This window comes from Puntigrus tetrazona, chromosome 11 (assembly GCF_018831695.1).
Source record: "Puntigrus tetrazona isolate hp1 chromosome 11, ASM1883169v1, whole genome shotgun sequence".
Taxonomy (NCBI): domain Eukaryota; kingdom Metazoa; phylum Chordata; class Actinopteri; order Cypriniformes; family Cyprinidae; genus Puntigrus; species Puntigrus tetrazona.
In genome coordinates, this window is record NC_056709.1 from 13795572 (window position 1) to 13817051 (window position 21480).

General features: G+C 38.1%; 1 protein-coding gene across 2 annotated transcripts in view; it reads left to right on the forward strand.

Annotated features, from left to right (window-relative positions):
* Positions 1-21480, forward strand: part of pde4cb (phosphodiesterase 4C, cAMP-specific b) — a 53029-nt gene that overhangs the window by 3733 nt on the left and 27816 nt on the right. Inside the window, exons 2-3 of one of the 2 annotated variants that reach the window (XM_043252086.1) lie at positions 5059-5139; positions 5445-5644. In XM_043252086.1, coding sequence (XP_043108021.1) covers positions 5128-5139; positions 5445-5644 — 212 coding nt within the window. In that variant the 5' untranslated portion in view covers positions 5059-5127. Of the gene's footprint in view, positions 1-5058; positions 5140-5444; positions 5645-7723; positions 8271-21480 lie in introns of those variants that run through there. The other variant, XM_043252087.1, reaches the window with a different exon arrangement.

Below are 21480 nucleotides of genomic sequence, written 5' to 3' on the forward strand. Positions count from 1 at the left end.
GTTGCCACCCACCAACGTTTTATGCTGTAGTCCGCCTCACTATGCTTTAAAGAGTTTTTTTGACAACATTTTGTGGTAACACAGGCCTAAACGTAGTGAAAGAAGCAAGGTTTAACAAATGAGATGATCTTGAATTACGTTATTATTCAAGGAGCAACCATGCACAGTAATGCAAATCGTGGATGAATGCTCAAAATGCGAAAATTATGTTATCGATCGCATTGTTACTACCGTGAAAGGCGTTCTAAGGCAAAGTTGATAGTTTGGAAATAGTTTTAATCCACATTAAAATATGCACACGTTCTGTCTAATTTGTATAAAATGCAAAAAAGTTTCATGTCTCTTTACGTTCAGTTTGTCAGATGTTGAGTTGTTTGGGCTTTACCTTCAGTCTTTATCATTTTAGATTCTAAAACAGTTGATATCAAATGCTTTCGCTACTTCGGTCCTATACAGAACGGATGACGGATGGGGCCAAAAGAAATTGGAAAAGAAATGGAAAGCATGCTTTCTTTTGTATGTGTTGACCAGTATATTCTGCTCATGTTAAGGCAACAGTAAATCATACCATGTACTATCCTTAATGAACAAGCCAATGTACCATCACGTCACATATGTGAATATAGTCTTAAATACCGCAGGATGTGCATGTTGCCATGTTAACACAAACAGTGTGTGCTGACGAAGTCAAATTTCACACTTTTGGCCTCATCCCGCCTTTCATAACTTAGCTTTTCTATGTTAAACTGATGCTTCGTACAGAAATGCACGCTGGAATTGGAAACGAAACACAAAGCCGAGCTACAATTGCATGCTTCTTCAGAAAATGCATTTTTTAAAGTTTTCTTTCGCTCTGTTATCTTTTAGCTTTTGACTACAGCTTGGAAACATTCCATTTCCAGCCAGTTGGGAGTTTCCTTGGCTGTGTTTGGGATCGCTGTCTTGCTGAAACATCCAGGATCTTTCATCATCCTGGTGTTGGGACTGAACAGCTAATGTTTAATATCCACCGACATGGTGTAGGATTCCTTTCTGATTACTGATATATTTCTGCGAGGGTCTTGGCTTTCCAGGCTTTTTTCATGTATTCAATACTTGTCATTTCATTTTGTTTTGCATACCTTCATTTCCAAAGTTATTTGCATTGTTGTCTTTGTATGTATGGATTACTTAGGTTGTTACTGACACCTTGTGAAAATGTCAGTTTTCTGAGAAAAATGGTGACACGTTCAGTACTTATTTTACCCGTTATATATATATATATATATATGTGTGTGTGTGTGTGTGTGTGTGTGTGTGTGTGTGTGTATAAGAGCATCATCTGACGACAATCATAAACCTCTTAAAGGCTTATTAATTTTTGTTATTCTGTGTTTAGTGCTTTAGTGTCTGTACTGTATGTGGGTGATCTGTAAAAGCAGTATCGCATTCAAACTAAACTAGCAAAAATAAAATGACGCTATTTCTAGAGGTGTAAGAAAAGAGGATCTATCACTGAATAATCACTGGGGTGAGAATCATCAGCTGTATCGTGCCGATTTTCACAAAACAGAAAATTGTAAAGAAGTGTAAGAGGCTTTTTTTGCATATGGTTAGTATTTGCGCTCTTCTGTATTGCATCACCATTCTGTATTTTATTAAAGATTGGTCTTTATTTTTAAATATTTTAGGAATTAGTTTAACAATCCTATTTAATTGCGGAAAAACAAAAGAAATACTATAGATTACTTTGATTATAGATTGATATATTTAAAACTAATAATATTGTAAAAAGATTTTACTTATTGTCGGTATATATTGTCATTAATGTGCCATGCAGGAAAATAACTGCAAATAAATATTTATATATATATATATATATATATATATATATATATATATATGTATATGTATATATATATATATATATATATATATATATATATATATATATATATATATATATATATATATATATATATATATATATATATATATATATATATATATATATATATATATATATATATATATATATATATATATATATATATATATATATATATATGTCAGGTCTCTGGACTCCTTTGTTATTGTTTTTGTCTCATGTCATGTGCTCTGTGTGCCCAACCTTCCCTTCATGTTAATTGTATTATTGTCTTCAGCCGTGTCTTGTTAATTTAGTCAATTACCTTGTGTATTTAAGTCCTGCGTGTTTGTGTTCTGTTGGTCCGAACATCAAGGTTACATACGTGGTTTATGTTCTGCCTGCCTGCATCTATTATTATTTTTGCCAGTTATTGGATTAAATCCGTTTAGAGAGGAGAGAGAGAGAGAGAGAGAGAGAGAGAGAGAGAGAGAGAGAGAGAGAGAGAGAGAGAGAGAGAGAGAGAGAGAGAGAGAGAGAGAGAGAGAGAGAGAGAGAGAGAGAGAGAGAGAGAGAGAGAGAGAGAGAGAGAGAGAGAGAGAGAGAGAGAGAGAGAGAGAGAGAGAGAGAGAGAGAGAGAGAGAGAGAGAGAGAGAGAGAGAGAGAGAGAGAGAGAGAGAGAGAGAGAGAGAGAGAGAGAGAGAGAGAGAGAGAGAGAGAGAGAGAGAGAGAGAGAGAGAGAGAGAGAGAGAGAGAGAGAGAGAGAGAGAGAGAGAGAGAGAGAGAGAGAGAGAGAGAGAGAGAGAGAGAGAGAGAGAGAGAGAGAGAGAGAGAGAGAGAGAGAGAGAGAGAGAGAGAGAGAGAGAGAGAGAGAGAGAGAGAGAGAGAGAGAGAAATGTCTATATTCTATATATGTAAACATTTGTCTGTGCATTGTAAAAATATGAACATTTATATATTTATATTAATATAAATTTTGGCAAGTAAAGCACTACTTTCAATAAATGAACATACTAAAAAACAAAGGACAATGTTTAGAATTCAGTGAATTTCCACCATGGTAATCCAAAATCATATTTGCACTTCAAACAAGTATTACATGCCAAAGCTATGTTTATTTTATAGTGCTTTAATATTTGACCAAAGTTTAATAAGGCCAAGTATATATACCTATACATATATCTCTCTCTCTCTCATATTTTGTCTTCTTTTTCTACATACTTTCCAAGCCATCCCAATGTTCTGTAATAACATTTTACGTCACATAAATTCATCCTTGCTGAACGACACTTTCTTTTTTTTCATTCCAAACTTTTTCAAATGTCTTTAGGAGTTTTAATGCGACCTAATAATAATATGTAATGATATCACAATAATTTCAGGGCTATATTTCTGCTATTAAGTCGAAATGATGCTATTGTCAGAATCTAATGGCATGTAAAATGACTTCAGAGCCTAATGGCACATAAAACATTAGGCTATAGCATGTTAACGCACCGAAGCGTCTCGTGCTCTTTAAACCGTCCCTGTCCGCGGTGTATTTTGGGGCAGATGAGGACCAGGAGGTCTACACAAGCGCTCGATACACACCGCCACCGATCTACGTTCGCTCTACTGTACTCGTTAGCGATCACAGCAGACCGAAGCGTGACTGACGGTGAAATAATGAAGATTCTTCAGTCGCCGGCCGGGAAAAGCCAGTGTTGTTAATCAGCTCAAAGGCGCTCTTTAAATAATGCAGGGTCTGTTTGAGAGATCCCCCCGTAGTTCAGAGACTGAGTCATTGTAGCTATCACAGATTCACAGCTTACATCAAGCGATTAACACACAAAGCCCGTCCTACGGCGTCCTGCTCGCCATATTAGTCACCGCTGTTTGTCGGATTCGAGGAAAAAAACTGATACCAGCTCAACCGGAGCATTGATTGAGGACCTGTTTGTGCTCTTCACAGACGACTGATCGATGACACCTTGATTCTCGTTAATAGGACGATACTGATGTCATGTCGTCGATTTTCACGCTTCCTTTCGACAGTTTCACACCACTCAGCGGGTTATGACTATATTTACTGACTAAGTATACTTAGCTTTTGAAAGTATCGCTTTTAAGTCACTTGCAACACGAAAGCAAACCAACATGTTTACGATAACGCTAATAAATTAAGAATGCGATACCGGTTTGCAATATCAGGCAACATACCAGATGTTTTTGTAATAGCTGGAAATGAACATGGGTCAGGTGCATTCAAACCTGCTTTGTGAGAGACAGACGACGATGTGCCTTAAAATTCAGCAAGCTGTTTTATTCTACTTGTAAAACCTGTTTTTCTTTTTTAAATAAGCAAATTAAGATTCTGTCGAGAAATGGAGCAACAAAGCAGCTCTGAGCTTACAAACGCTACAAGACCAGCTTCATTACTCTAATCATACCTGCACTAAACATACCTGTAAACAAACGCAGACCGGAAGCTAACGTCGGTGAAACCGCGTCCTACGTAAAAGACAATTTTGAGGAACTGTGGCGATGGTGAAACTTGCTGATACTGACAGAAAGTTCAAAGAAAGTTCAACTTCCTCCCGCCTCCTCCTCACGCGGGTTGCCAGATTGAGGACCCAGAACGCAAAAGGAACGAGACGTGACAAGCATTAAGGCCCGTCCACGCCAAGCACGATAATTATTAAGATAAAAATAAACGATATTAGCATCTGCACCAATGAACAATATTTCTTATGAATGGACGCTGCTTTTCTTTAATACTGAGAACTTTTTTTTTAGAACTAACTGCTATATCTCGTTTTAATATAACGTTAGCTCTGGTCAGAGATTTTAAGTTGGATCCTAAGGATTTTTAGTCAAGAAGATTTGATCTCTGGCTTCTATTTTTGCTACACTACTGTTTTGATTTTGTTACACGGCTTTCGAAATACTATTGGCAATTGTCAACGCGTAAAACCACACAGAGCAAAACAAAAACAGATATTCTGTCACGGAAGACACATTTCAAATAAGAATAACTGGCTATATCGGGTGATTTTAACACGTTTCCTAAATATTTCCCACGCATTGCTGTATTTTAGTACAGTCAAAGCAAGAATTGGAATAAAACTAAATAAACTTTGGGCTTCAGTTAAACGTGATTTTGTGCATGTCATGCAGTTGTATTACATTTATACCTAATGAGGAACATAAGTGTTTATTTGTTTGTTTTGCAGCTCTCTCATGGATCATTAAAGTTCTCATCAAGATGGTTATGAAGTGATCGCACCGTGAGAGCTGTAATCATGGAAAATATGGTATGTCATTTTATCTTAATGTACAAATTAATGTCTATGTTTTACAAGGATAATAGATAATAATTTAGAACTCCCTTTCTGGAGAACCACAGCTGTGCACGGTTTAGATGATTTCACCGAGTACAAGATGTTCCTGGTTAAACATCTCTGTTGATCCTGGAACAACATTCCAATCAACCAATCAGATTTGAGGGATCATGTTTCAGGAAATATCTGTTTTACAGCCAGTCTACACCGGCTACAGTTTTTTTGCACTTCAATTCCAGCATTGTGCTGACCTGCACATATTATTTTTTTCTACTCAGCGACGAAGGGACTCTCTTGTCCCCAACCCAACGGAGCTTCAGCCCAAAAGCAGCAGCGCCGTTCGCCGCAGGTTCTCAGGGCCGCTCCTGCTTCCACCTTTGGCCCGCCGGCACTCCACTTTGGACGGCAAGAAGTTAAAGGACCTAGAAGCGCTGTATAAATCGGCCCTGGCCTGCGCAGATTCCCAAAAAGAAACAGAGTGAGTCATCTTACGCACCATACCGTTCTCTGCCGAGCGGCTTCAGTTGTGCAAGACCCCAACCGGTGCGGCCGTAGCGGTTCTTCAACAGACCTCTGCTGATTGAAGCGCGTCCTTAGAAATCAAAGACGGACTGCTGCTGTCGCGTGCTGAGTGCTTTCCGGAACGAACACCGAGTGTGCCGTGACGTGAGCAACTCAATCGTGATGCTTATTGTTTTTACTGAACGCTGAATGTCCCTGAAAAGGTATGACAGGGCATGAAGAGAGCTCGATACAGTCTTTTTGGATACCTTTTGATACCTTTTCCTCTTTTGTATCTAATCGCTAGTTCAAATAACCTGGGAAAGCGAATGAAAGAAAGGTCATGGAGATTTGAGCAGAGGGTGGGAACAACTCCTGGGTGCTTCTACTCTATGTAGTGTTCTGGTAAAAGGGCACAATGACTCGGAATGAGATCGCATGAATACTAAGACAGGAACTCAATGCATCCCATAAGAACACAATAATATGCTATACATATATATATACTTTTTTTGTTGCTAAATGTGCACTGGAACACCTCATAAAAGTTTTGTGCAGCCACAGCTTGTCTGATTAGGTCTGTTGCCGAGGGAGAAAAAAAAAACATGTCATATCAGCTTGTAAAACGGTCAAGCTTGTTTTCTGAACATGGCAGCTGATTTGTTACCGGAAGGTGGTCTGCCAGCTCTAACCAGATTCATCAAGGTCTGTCGGGTTTATCACGGTCCTACCAGCTGGTAGTCGATGTTTTAAATCAGCTTGAAGCAGTGGACCAGAAATGACCGGCACGGTCCAGCTAAAAGCCATAAAACGCCTACTAGGTTAAAACACATATAATTAAAAGGCTATATAAGCGCAATAATAAATAAATAAATGCGGTCACACTATTAGTAAACTTCAATATATGCTTTTCTGTAATAGACGTAATGTAATAAATACCATCTACAATCTAGTAACTTATTTATTTCACTACTTTTTTTAATTTGATTTCTTAAAACCGTTCTCTTCAGCGTAGCGCTGGGCAGGATGTTTCACGTTTTATGTTTATGTAATTTTTTTAAATTTTTATCTGCATTCTATTCATTGATTAGTAGCATACTACTAGTTTCTAGTAAATATTAGGCCTACTAATACTAATAATAATCATACTAATCGTAATTTTTATTACAAATGCTTTCAACGATCTGTTTAAGCAATGTTTTTCATGCATTTAAAGCATAAGTAGAGCCCCATGGAATTAATCAGTGGAATTAATAGCAAATATCCCTGTTATAACTAAGGTGGTCTGACAAATCATGAAGCTGAATCTGCTTTTTTTGTTCATTAATGTATGTTTCATGCTAAAAAAAAAGTGCCACTTAAACTGAAGCACTGCAGCAGTCTGTCGCCTAAAGAGCCACGAAACAGTATTTATTGTTTGAATTTCTTAAAACACTACAAAATTTGAAACCTGAGACCCTCCCAGCAGTCTTACCAAGCAATTCGCTTTACATTTGCAACAAATTCAGATTACACGCGGTTTTAGCTTAACATTGAAAATAATATAATCAATAATTATGACTTACAAAACTATAATGGCTATTTAAAAACATTGTATTAGCTGATGATAACTGGCTAGCTGCTACTGTGGAGTCATTTTAAATATAAATATCCAAATATTTTTATTAATCCGACTAGATGGAACACACCTGATGATAAAATAAAGGATTTACTACAGAATGACCTCAAATACTTTTACCCCATTGACTGTTTGAGAAAAAAATAAAATAAATTCTAATAACATAATTATATTAAATAACGCATATATGATACGTAACTGTGGCTTTCTACAAAACAGCAAGCTGTAAAACACGTTTTCTTGCTGCTGAAAATGAGATACTGAGCGCTCCGTCTTCTGCCACTCTTAAAGATTTATCTTGACTTTTTTTCGTGGTTGTTTCTTCTTCTTTTTTTGGAGGAAAACAGCAACAGGTGCTTTGAGCCTGCTTTGTGTCGGTGTTGAGTTTTTGTGGGTGTGCGAAGCACCTGGTGATGTAACGCGCACTGGGCGTCGCTCTTTATATCCGCCTCGCGCTCTCACTCGCTCGCGCTCACTCGCTTCAGCCGGCTTCGAGCTGCGCGTGAGGACGCTCCCGCTCTTTCGTTTGCCCCGCGTCTCCAGACGGCGTTCGACTTCGCTCCGTCTCCGTCTGCTCCGGCCGAACGATGCGGACAGGGACTGAGCGAGCCTAACTTCGCCTCCGGTTTACGGCGCGAAGCGCTTCTTTCTCCGGCCGCGCGAACTCGCGCTGTTTTGGGTTCAGCACCGCCGAAGGCTGAACAGCTCTCCGCGTCGGCGAACTTCGACACAGCACTCCAGACTTCGGACGGCGGACGCGGGGCTGAAGTTGCGCGGTGATGGAGTGCTCGGCGCTCAGCAGGGAAGGCGCCGGTTTGGCCAAACCGCCCAAGCATCTCTGGAGGCAGCCCCGGACCCACATCCGAATCAAGCAGCGGTACCACTCCGACACCGAGCGGTACCTGTGCTGCAACCGAGGCACGGAGAAGCACCGCCCGGGTCTGAAAAAACCACGAATGTCTTGGCCGTCTTCTTTTAATAAACGGTAAATCAATCAATCAATCAATCAATCATTTTTATTTATATAGCGCTTTTGACAACACAGGTTGCATCAAAGCACTGTACAGTATAAAGTAGAAGAATACAATGACAAAATAGCAAATAGCAAGCATCGTTCTTCCTCATGTGAAAAGATAACTTCCCCATGTGATATAGTTGTTTGCATCTCAGGTTTTTTTGGGAAACACCCCCATTGTCTGTTTGAGAAAAAAATCAAAGTAATTCTAATAATATAATTATATTAAATATATGCCACATCATATATGACTGTGGCTTTCTACAAAACAGTAAGCTGTAAAACACTTGTTTTCTTGCTGCTGAAAATTAATCATTTCTGAGCTCTCCGTCTTCTGTCACCATGACTTTTTTTTTTTGGAGGAAAACAGCAACAACTTTTGAGGTTTTTTGTGAAACATCCAATTACGCAAATGCGTACCGTTTTGTTTCCAAACATCTAGTCGACTAATATTTAATGCACGTAACATCCTCTAAATCGAAATTCTAATGCCTCGTGTTATAAAAGCTGTTTCTGCTGTATAATGGATTTAGATACATCAGATCAGTCTACCAGAGAGCACTTTGATACGCTGATATCTAGTTGTCACGGACATGCTGTATGGTGCAATTTCATAAATGAATATTAGATGCGTTTTTAAACCGAAACTGTTGGGTTTTTTGCTGTTTGTTTGCACAAAACTTTTTTATGATCGTTTCAAATTTAGCTAAAAATGCATTAAGCATGCATATTACGCCAAATTAAAAAAATCTGTTAATAAACAGCACTCCATCCAACGTGCCCTGGAGGAACGGTTAGTGTTTCTCATAAACAAAGTAACTCTATGGATGTTCTAGAGCGTTGGTTTATACAGCCGTCGATTTCTTTCAAAATAACCGCATGCTGAGTAATACTTGCTGAAACATGGGATGATGGGCCCCCGGTCTTCCCTACACGGCGGTGCGAAATCAGCATGCTTTCATAAAGTCACCGTAATGTTTCCTTCAGTCTCTTTTCTGCTCATTAAATATTGGGACCAAAAAAACGGCAGCGCGTTTCATTTCAACCCCTTTTGATTAAGCAACGTTTTCACCAAGTCACCCACACGGCGCTTTCTTAAAACCAAAGCGCAAGTTATGCACAACGCGGCCGTGAGACGTCGCATTAAAAATAGCCGACGATAAGGCAGCGTATGGTCTGATCGTTCGGCTGCGGGTTTTGAATAGCTCTGAATCACAGAGAGTCAGACGTAGGTGTGCTAAAGTGACTCATAACTGTGTTTTTGCTTGTTTATTAAAGCTTTTACTTCTTCAGGATATTAATGCTGTCGAGCTTCGAGAATTCATTTCCGTCACATTACGCTTTCCCGACCGCGTGGATCCCTTTGTCTCACCCAGACGCTCCGATCCTGCGTGTCCAGACTCATCAGTTCTCTCGTGAATGGAAGCGTTTTGGTCTGAAGGCTGATAATGCGTCATGGTCTTTCGGGCTATTCCCCCCGGACGCTAAAAAGCAACACCCAGGGGAGGTCCATTGAATTATCTTTAGACTTCGTATATGCACCCCTGACGGCGCTCTGGGTTAATGCACGCGGACGGCCATTGAAATGTGCTGCAGCTTCTGGGAATTCAAAGTGAACAAAATTCGGTCGGATTTCGTTTTTTTGCTTAAAACCGCGTGAAAGAAAACATGACTAGATCTCAACAGAGAACTCCGTCTTACCTGCGTGTGCTTAAGTGCTCATGAGTGCTTAATCTGTAATGCAAAAAGAGCGCGTGCTCGCGGTTGCCAGGTTGGGAAGAGGAAGTAAACCTCTGCAAAACCAAAAAAATAAAAGCTTTGATTGGTGAATTTACGATCGTGCGTAATAATTTAAGAGAAAACACAATTCATCGTACAGCCCTAGTGATCGTCTTCAGAGTAAACGGGCCTTAATGGTCTTTTAATTTAGCTTTCTGTTGAATCTTTTGTTTGAGTAGGTTGAGTGGGCAAGGTTTGTCGTTCTCCATCTGTTCTTCGCTCGTTAGCTATCGACATTCATTAAGTTAAAGGTTCTGTAAACGCTTGTTTCTTGCACTTTGTTTTGGCAGAATTTTAACTGCAGTTCAAACAAGGATGAATAAAACGAAGCAAGCGAACGGCTGTTACTACATCAGCGCTGTATTTTAGTGGAAGGATCGTTAGATGAATGTGTGAACGTAGTCGGCGGGCTTTTGGCTGAGCTCGGTTAGGCATTTTAAAAATTAACCGCACTGTTCTGCAAAACGTATGCATGAACGAGCGTGACTCAAAATGCTGATTTGCTTGCTCACGGGAGAATAGGAGGTGCGTATGGTCGAACGGCAATGGCCTAAAACGTGCGTGGAAATGGGTTTGAGGATAAAAATGATTCACAAAACTTTGAACATAGTATATGCTTTGTTGTTATTGCCCGGTTCCTAATGAAAGAAACCCATTGCAGGATTGAAAGTTTAGAAAAGTTCACACAAACGTAAGTATATTTGATATCCATGTTTTTTAACAATTAAAAGTCTATAATAAATCGACCTTCATGCAGAGTAAAGCAGCCTTTCAGGGAACCCAATATAGACGATATCATTTTGCATGTACAGTATGTTGCATGCAAGATATTTTTACAAGCTGACGTTTCAGAGCAAGTAGGATTCAGGTTCCCAATGAAGTGGCTCCATTTTGGCCGTCTGATGGATTTCCTGCACCTCTTGTATGTGATGTATCACTTTCTGTAGCACAGATGTGTCGGGTCATCTGGGGAAAGCGCTGCTGTTCTCTAGACATCTGGGCAAACGGCAGTCATTTACACGTTTAAATGACATTATTCTGGTGTCAGGAGAACGATTTTTAGTTGCTTTTGGCTCGGTGATAGTCTAGCCGTCTTCTCCAAAACCACAGCGCAGAGAGCAGGCTGCACTCCCAAGTAATATTCATGGCAAAATGCAATCCCATAATGCATCAGCGAGTTCCTATTCCATTTCGGACGTCGCCATATGGCGCAAGCGGTCCGCAAGTATGTGCAAACAAACTCATCTTGTGCAAAATGCATTTCATAACCAAACACAACTATGCATGGCGTACTGTGGCGGGAATCCGTGCAAATGTATTCATTTTTGGTCATCGTTCTCTTTTAAGTTAGCTACTGTCGTTAGTTAAAGATGGCATATTTTACGGCAGTTTCCATAAATCAGTGACTTACCTGAAATGAAGAGATTTGTTAACGCAAGACCAACACAAAAGCTTGCGTTCTGGTAAAAAACAACCAAATTTGGTTCATTTCGGCAACCCGGCAGCTGCTTTGACCCTGGAGTTAAATGTTTTCATTTAAAAACAAATGACTGTACTACTGGGTAAAAAAAAAAAAATAATTATTTCAACACACGCAGAAATAAAAATCACTTCGGCACACGGATTATAAACACAGGCAGCAGTAGCAATCAAACGGCCAAATGCATTTAAAAAATGCTGCGATAAACAACAATTTCAGATTTATTTGGCAACCCAGAGCTGATTAAAACTGGATGAAACGCACTCTGGTTTAAACGTTTGACCCAACCTGCTGGGTTGTTTTATTAGACTCAACCATTGTTTACTACGTTGCTAGCTTAAAATAAATTGAAATTTGGAATCACACAGAGAATTACTAAAGGCAACGTCAGAAACATTTATTAGTTTGCAAAAACACTCATGGACAAATAAGTACAGCATATATTAAAACTTGTTTAAAAGTAACTTGCAATACGATACAAGTGTATTCAACCGTTCTCTGTTATCACTTTTCAGCAAAATAGTGCAGGTTCTTATGCCACTGTGTTGCTTTTAAAAATCAAAACATACAAATAATTGCGATCGTACCTTAAAACATTATGCTTTAATAACTGTAGTAGTTTCTATTAAGACCTACATTCTACTATGCAATAGTGGGTTTTCGATATGAAGCCAATTTCTTTCAGTTTACGCCAAATCAATCCAGATTCCTCGCAGTCTCAATTCAGCATTTGGGTTGAAAAAAAATAAAAAAATAAAACGAGATATGTTAACTGTGGATTTTTTCTGGATCCACAATCCAAAGCCAAAAACAGGCTTCTTTACTTTCTCTAGTGGCCTGTCAGGTTTTATCTTTTAATATTTAATCATCGTAAAATGTATCCAGTTCCTGACTGCTGCCTCCAGTGATCATTATTCAGTCATAATTGACTTATTACATTCTTTTTTCTTGGGTGGCTTCATTTCTCTTTCAAGGCTGAAGTGACTGGCCATTTTTTTAGCGCTGAAGGGCTGACGATACCGTAATTGCATTTCGTGCAGTTATATTAAGCCGTACTTAATTTCTATTCCTCCAATCTTCCTATTAATGCTCGTCGCGCTGATCCCCCAAGATCACGCTGCGTCCAAGTCCGCATTATGCCACTGGTAAGGAAGTCTAATCTCGATTCTGGTCGAAATGTAAGACGTCCATTTTACGGTAACGTCCTTTTGCGGCCGGTGCCACGCTGAGGTTTCACCCTCATAGGTCAGAACCTGCCCGTTCTGGATCAGACGTGTTTCATCACGCCCGATAACTCTATAAACCTTCTGACTTTAGTAAGAATAGAAACGCAGACTGGTAGATAAGACAAGCCTAACTGAGAGCTGAGAGGAACTTAATGTTTTCTACCCCGTCGAAACAAGACCATTTTGTTCCCTTAACTAAAGATTTTCAGCGGGAACTCCTTTTTTTTATCATTTCTAAAAGAACTTTCATTTCGGAGAGCAATCTTCACACGTAGCGTTGGAGATCGCTGTCATTTGCTTGCTACCGTAACTTTTTTTTTTTTTTTTTTTTTGTACTAGCTGTGCTTTGTCGGAATACTTCTTCATTTTCTGTTCAGCTTGCAGCTTAGCTGGAGAAATGCACTTATCTGTCAGAAAGACGGTCATTATCCGTCTGGACGCGAGAACCCATACAAACCGACCCGACCATGTTTAGTGCGCTTTACCTCTGTCTTGCTGCAGAAAGTGAGACGCTTATATTTCACAGTTTGCTGTGTGATATTTCTCAGACATCCCCCTGAGGATTTCAGCTTTGGTGGTACTTGCCAGGACAAGCTACTATTGTTCAATCGGTAGGGCTAGATATTTCTTTTGTTTTTACAAATTAATTTCTCTCACCAGCTATTTAACGGAATCACTTTAATGCGGATTATTGAAAAATAATATGCTATGCGTGTATGCGTAACACTTCTTTGTGTGCTACAATTCCAATCAGTTTTTTCAATGCGGTAAGAACAGTAAAATAATACATTTTTTTAGATTCTAATTTATTCCTGTGATTTTAAAATGTATGTCTGTGATGAACATGTACTATTTATATGTCGATGTTTTGATATTAATTTAACGATTATTAAGGTTGAGAATGCATTAACTTGTTTAAAAGTGACATTTATAAAGTTACAAAAGTAATAAAAACTATTATTAATAATCGATCATCAATAATAATTGAGCAGCAAATCAGCATATTAATCATGTGACAATCTGAAGACTACTGAAATGATGCTGAAAGTTGGGCATCAAAGAAATTTTTTTTTAAAATATATATTAAAATAAGAACAAATAAGTAACTTTAATAAATTGTAACACTATTTCACAGTTTTTACTGTGATTTTGATTAAACAAATGTGGCCTTGGTTAAAAATAAATAAAAAAATGAATAAATATATATAAATAAATAATAATAATATATATATATATATATATATATATATATATATATATATATATATATATATATATATATATATATATATATATATAGATCTAGAATCTCACCACATCCTGTGCAACCACGAAACTTTACTCTAAGCAGCAGAACTGGATCGGGATCATTTTCTTATTCTCATAAATATTCAATACCCATTCTCGGTCTTCAGACAGCGATTTCCTCCGTGAGCTTTTCCCCTTTATTACTAGGAATCACGGATGGGGAAGGAACATTCAGATTTATCTGGAGTCGTAAGCCACGTAAAAACCACACACCGCATGTCGTGCATCAGGCCTGATTTAAAAGAACAGCCTCAGTGTTTTACATGAGCGGAATATGATTGCTCGATTTTGTCAAGAGGGCGGACGATGCCATTGGGCGAAATCCATAATACTCGAATTGGAATTACAGTCGTTTCAATTGTTTCAGAGGGTGTTCTAATTGATAACGGATGCGTTCGCCCCGCCGGCTCTGGAACCCAAACACAGCTTTGGTCTCTGCCCACCACATGGTGCTTCATCTGTGAAATTAAACTCATTTCTCATTTGGAGGGGTTAGGATGGGGAGCCGTTGCCAGACACCTCTCTCCACAGGCCACCGGGAAAATAATGGGCAGCTCATGTCACGACCGAATCTCCGAGCGACGTCTGCTCGCTGAGGTTCACCTGACCCGACAGCAGCGCCACCGAATCATCGTTATTAGATCATTAATTCTGTCCGTATTATTTCCTCTCTCTCTCTCTCTCTCTCTCTCTCTCTCTCTCTCGTTGCAGTCTCTCTCCCATCGGTGTCCAGCGGTCCGTGTCGTTTTTCAAAGCTTTGATGTTCGTCCCTGCTCCGTCTTTTCGTAGCGTGTCTGGTGTCATAGTGCATGCTAGATGTCATTACCAGTAAAAAGATTGAAATAATTACGTTTTTGGCAATACGGCATGCTTAGGATGCATTCATTTGTTCGAAAATACAGTAAAACCTGTAATATTAGCAATTTAAAAGAACTGTATTCCATTCAAACGAATTCATCACGATTAGTCGCATCTAAAATAAACATTTTTGTTCACATATTATATGTGTAGTGTGTATATTTATTATGTATATATGAGCAGAAACACGTGCGTATATTTAAGAAAAATATGTTAAATATGTTTATATGTGATAAAATAATATTAAAGTATATATACATGTAATTATATTCTAAATATATACTGCTTATGTGTGTTTTTAAATATGCATAATAAACACACAAAAATATATTTTGAATGCAATATCAATTAATTTTTAACTTTTTTTTTCTGTGAAAAAACTGCAACATTTTCTGCATCATTACTGCTGTATTTAGTGTTGCATGATTCAGATATCATTTTAATATGCTGATTTGTTGCTCAGTTATTATCAATTATTTTCGGTGATCGGTAATAACAGTGGTTTTTATTACTTCTGTAACATTATAACTATCTTGAGACACTTTTAAACGAGTTAATGATGCTGATTGTATGCTAATTTTGTATTATTATCAATGTTAGAAAACAGTCATGCTGCTTAATAATACAGAAATAATGCTTAATTATATTAATGTTTTAGCTCGGGCACTTTAAATACAGACATTTTGAACTTTCTGATCATCGAACAAACCTGAAAAATATAATGCATCTTGATTTCCACACAAATATGAATGATTAACTAATAATCATAAGAGCCGTTATTAATAACTGAACACCAGTAATAATAACCGAGACAGCATATCACAGTAATAATTGGAGCAATGATGCTGAAAATGCAGTTTCGAATCACAAGAATAGTTTGCATTTTGAGAAGACAGTTCATTTAAATTGCCGTATTTCACAATAGCACCTTTTCTGCTTATTAAACTGAAACAAATGTAGCCGTGGTGAGCATAAGAGACTTATTTGAAACTTATTTTTCGGGTTTCGATCCCATGCTGCTCCGGTGATGTTTGCTAATGCAGCGCGCGCTCTCGAAGGTTAAGATGGTGTTTGGAGTATAAGCACAGGCTTTGTTTGCCTTAATAATGATAATGCTCAGGCTTGGGGGAGAAGGTTGCCAGATCAGAACTAATTCTGTGCGCAAACAGGACAGACGCTAGACACTTTATCAGTTTGGTAAGGCGAGCAGCGCAATTACTGTTAATGATTTAAACAACCTTCGACGGCAACCATTTACTAAAAACCAAACAAGCAAACAAATAAATAAAATATAGAATCTGAAAAGTATCAAATTCAGCATACGACAATTAAGCGCTCCTGTTCTCCTCGTGTGTGTGTGAGAGAGAGAGGTCATTTTTATTATTTGCCAACTTTTTTTATATTTTCAATTCATACTTTTAGTAATGTTATGATATGCACCTTTTATTAATTTTTGCTTTTATGATTTTTGCCATGTAGCTTTTTCGTTTTTACAGTTTTACAGCAATTTTAGCACTTATTTTTTTTCATGAGAAGTTAGTGCAATTATGCAAAATTGTTAATAGACCTTTTTGCTACATGTTACTTTCTTCTTTCTTGCATGGACATTATAATCATAAGATCAGAATATTATAGTGGCTGTTTCCCCGTGTTTATGCATTTTTACTGATTAAATCCAAAAAAATTTAAGATTATGCAGTAAATGCCCTTCAGGACACATTTATGGCTGACATTCTTTGCATGAGTTAATCGAATCTCACAATTGGTCTGAAGAGTGTGTTTTGTATATTTCTGCAGAGAAAAATTGATGTGCACAGGTATAAATCGAATGAAGATATAAATGCACTTCATATATATTGTGTTCTTGCACTGATTTTGTCTTTGCACTGTTTGCACTAGTCTGCGCACTTTGCACTTTAAGACACCGTCTTAGCTCAGTATGTGAGTTTTTTTGTCTTGTATAGTGATGCGACTTCATGTAGCACCAGGTCCAGGAGAAACGTCTCATTTCACTATGTACTGCACAGCTACATGTAGTTGAAATGACAGTAAAAAGCCACTTTGGCTTGACTTGAATGTGCATACAGAATCAGATCTGTCGAAACACATGAATACGCATACAACTAAAGATCAGTAGTTTTCCCCGTTGACTGATTGATCGATGGGAAACTCATAATAGCAGATGAATCTGCGTTCGTTGCATTAGCGGCTCGGGTCGTGTACGTTTCCTCGTGCATTTTGAGTGGTGCGAATACAAAATTGTGTTTGATTTCAATTATTTCATCTTAACCAGATGTGCGTTTCTCAGTATCCACAAGCATCTGTTCCCAGAGTTGTCGAGAGAGAGAGAGGTTTTAGGTTAACAATATTTGTATCTTTTTTCTGTCCCAATTATAGAATACGATCATGTTTTCTGTCTAATGAGTGCACTTTCTATGTTTCATTTCCGGTCAGCCATACGATGCGTTCTTCTCGTTTGCACACACACACACACACACACACACACACACACACGGCTCTCGTCCGTCTGAACAGAGCTCAGGTGTGCACGTAATGCTAAACCTGCTGTGACGGTGATCATTTTACAAATCAACGCCATCAAGAACGGTTACTCATCCCACCCGTCAGTGACCGCATCTTCCACGGGAAAATCATTTACGAACAACAGGTCAACCAAAAATGAAAAATGAAAAAATTATTTACTCACCGTCGTGTCGTTTCGAAGCTGCACGCTGCTTTTCTTTAGAAAACAAAAGGAGATATTTTGTTCAGCAAAATCCTGTGCTGCTGCTTTCCATTCGAGGAGAGTTTTATTATTAATTATTAAATAAAATGTATGTTCTTAAACCGTATGATGATGGACAGACGCTTATGTCACTATTCACATTTTCCTTGGATTTTGAGGTTTACTTTTAATGTTAATCATAAAAAATAAAATAATGTGCAAAAAATATTTTTCCCTCATTCTGCCGCTTCAAAAGTGGTGTTAGAAATATCTACAAAATTATATTTTTAATATTACTTTAATAAATAAATAAATATATACTATTTTACATACTAATATATATATATATTATTACTATTTAATATATGTATAATTACATATTACTGTAAAATAGTAATATATTTTTGTCAAGCTTAATCAGTAATATATATATATATATATATATATATATATATATATATATATATATATATAATATAATTTCTTCAAGCTAAATCAGACTTCGTACAAATCAGTGTGTATTTGTTTTTCTGCATTTATTCACTCAGACACAATACATGCAGAATTATTAGTCACACTAATACTGACTGACTGTTTTGTTTTTCTGCAGTGTGATAGACTGTTACATTAATCCACATTAAGTAAAAAAGTCATTACGCACGTGCATTTTAGCATAATCTCAATATGATATTTTTTACTGCTTCGCGTTATGCCGCATTTAAATCTAGGTTACAGTAAGGACATGCGCAATGTCACAGATGACACGTTTTTAAAATCATTTCAGAAATCATGAATTTATTCATTATCATTCATTCATTCCTAGCAAGGACGTGTACAATGTCACAAATAACTAGGATCATTTCCGACATCCGTTCGTTCATGTTTGCTAACCGGTGCGTTTCGTCCATTCAGTCTCCTCTTTGCTGAAGCAGCTGTTTCTCAGACTAGAGACTCTTTTGTTGCCGTTCATCTGAGCTGACCTCTTCTCTCTTTCATGGTTAGATCCAGTGTGCTTTCTTCTTCCGAGGCAGAAGTACACTGAATAAGCTTCATCTCCCAAAAGAAGAACAGAACAATGATTTTCTCCAGAAATGTGTTTTTGATTACCCGAGAGGAATTATATACCCAGTGCTTCATCCTCCGGAGAAATAGTGCTGTATATATTGACGCTCGCGAACTCAATACCTGCAAAGTGTTTTGGAAAATTATGATTTTACAATAAACCTGCATGCTGATTATTTTGACACAACACTGGCATTAACGTTTTAAAGCGTAAAAGTAAGACTTGTGATTTGAACCTCTTTGCAGTGCAAACAATAGAAAGAAAGAAATAAAAATAAAAGGTTTTTACTAAATTAAATCCAGGTTTGTGATATTTACAATGCGTAGCCATCCAAAACAAGAAAGCCTCTTTATTTGCCAAACACTTTTCGGTTTCTGTGCTGCATTATTTTCCCATATCACAAGAGGGCAGTGTTTTTAAATATCATTTCTCATAATGCACTGGCGTTAGGGGGTAAATCGATGGAGCTCAGTTATTAACAGTCGCTCCTCTTTTGTTCTGGGATCCGTGGGTTTTCTCCATCGCGGTTAACGGCTGGTTGAATGCCTCCAAAAATGATAAACCGTGAGGGATGCGATAGTGCAAGCTGTCACGTGACGCACCTCCTATAAGACCTGCGACGGTTCTGGAGATGTGGCTTTCCTTCTCCTATCTGGCTTCTGATCGAAATGCTGCCGAAAGCTTTTGCAGCATTGGCTCGGTCAGGGTCACCATGTCATCAGTAACACACTGGGACAAAATCCAGATTTATCCGAAGGGGGGATGGGACAAACGCAGTGTCTCACGATGATAGCAGATGGCTTGATGGTACAAAACAAATGGTCCAGCCGGACTTCTCCACGACAGAAGCAACGTCCACCTGTTCCCCCGAAGCACAAATCATCAGCTTCTCTTTCCCGACTGAAAATAAAGCAAAGTATAAATATCTAGATATAGGAGTGTCTGGGACTAGATCTTACCGCGTGTGTTTTTTGTCTAACTCTGTGACCTGAAGCAGGATTGCAAACTGGAATTAGAAATTTTCTGGATCATATGTTGTCTCCACAGTGCTGAGGTTGCTAGGGGGCGTGGCTATGCGGTTCCCAGCCTTTGACCTTTCACGCAGTCAGTGTAAACGTCCTGGAAAGTTTTAAATCCGAAAGTACACCGTGTATAAAGTAAGAGTCGACTCTTAGTCATCGAAATGAGTCGTCCCGGGCCATTTCGTGTTGAAACATTAGCATATTTCCCGCCCTTTTGGTCTGAATGAAAATGCAAATTCGTTCTTTGCCACTAGGTGCCGCTTTTGGTGTGTTAAAAACTCACTTTAAATGAATTCAACCAATCGGGTTTGGAAAACCCAACTGTTGAATGACTCGTTCGGGAGTCGAACAAATGAGGTAAAAAATAGATGCATATTATATTAAAATATGTTTTATTTTACTTTTAGTTGTGAAGAACTAAACAGCTCCATAGCATGACTTAATAATAATAATATGGAAAAAAATGACTATGGAAGTCAACCAGTCAGGTTACCAGCATCCTTCAAAATATCTGCTTTTGTGTTCAAGTGGTCATGACATGAGAAATCAAATCAAAAGCATCCTTCAAGTTTCATAGCTTAAAACATCCTGCTCGTTATAAACAAAGCCTTGATTTAATCGAGCTGCGAAAAACGGCTTGTGTTGGATCTGAGGGGCAAGGCGATGTCAGTGAAATGAAATCAAAGCAGATTTTCACATCGCGCTATCTGTGAAGGTAGCTCTCTGGGTTTCAGTGAAGGTCTCTGTGAGCTCCATCTGCTGGTGAGATTCAGCAGGAACAGCTGCGTTTAAGAGACGTAAAATCGTAGATTTACACTTAACGGTGCACAGATGGTGGTGTGCGGACATGGTGTTAAAAAACAGCTGCTGTGAAGATGATTATAATGAGGATGGCGGTCAAGTGCATGAAGTGCATATCTCACTTTTACGTCAAAAAAGAGCTGATTCACTGTATCCACTGTTAGAAATGACAGAATGGGTTTTTGTAATTGTAATTAGCAATTGAAAGTGATAAACTTCAATTATTTAAAGTTTAACTGATATTTCACCGGTCTAAACAGCTGAAACAATTTTGTCTAAATCAAAAACATGTAGCTAAAATGCTAAAGACTGCAATTAAAATGTTGACTGATTAACATGTCATCTTTAGCAAACAGCGCAGTTATAATTCTTATATAAATTTTGGATATATTTTAAAACTATTGTTAATATTAACTTTAAAACAAGTATTACACGAGTATGTATTATTGGTGAATGTACATCCAAAATTAAGCAATATCCGTAAACATAATAACTCTAAAATCATAAAAAGTAAAAATCCTTCGATAACTGATAGTCTGTATCTATATCTATATATTTAGCCTCTTAACATCTTGAGTTAACACTCGGCCGTCTCTGTTGCAGGTATGATATATCTGTATGCTGCTGCTTTGTTTTGATATGCATCATCCACCTCTGCGAGATCACGCGGAGTCCTCCAGACTAAAGAGTCGGTCATTTTCTGTGGGTTAACCAGGGTTTAAATGATAATATGCCAGAAGAGACGTTCTGAAGAGAGCAGCTGCATGGAGGCTTTGAAAGGACGCTTTTGTTGGTTTCAGGTTTAGATCTTCTCTGCCCTCAGGTGCCGTGTGTCGCACCCTTTTACTCCTTTTCCAGAGCGCTTCTCTGAGGTCTTTGTGTTTGCTTGGGTTTTTTTGCAATCGGGATCCGTATGTG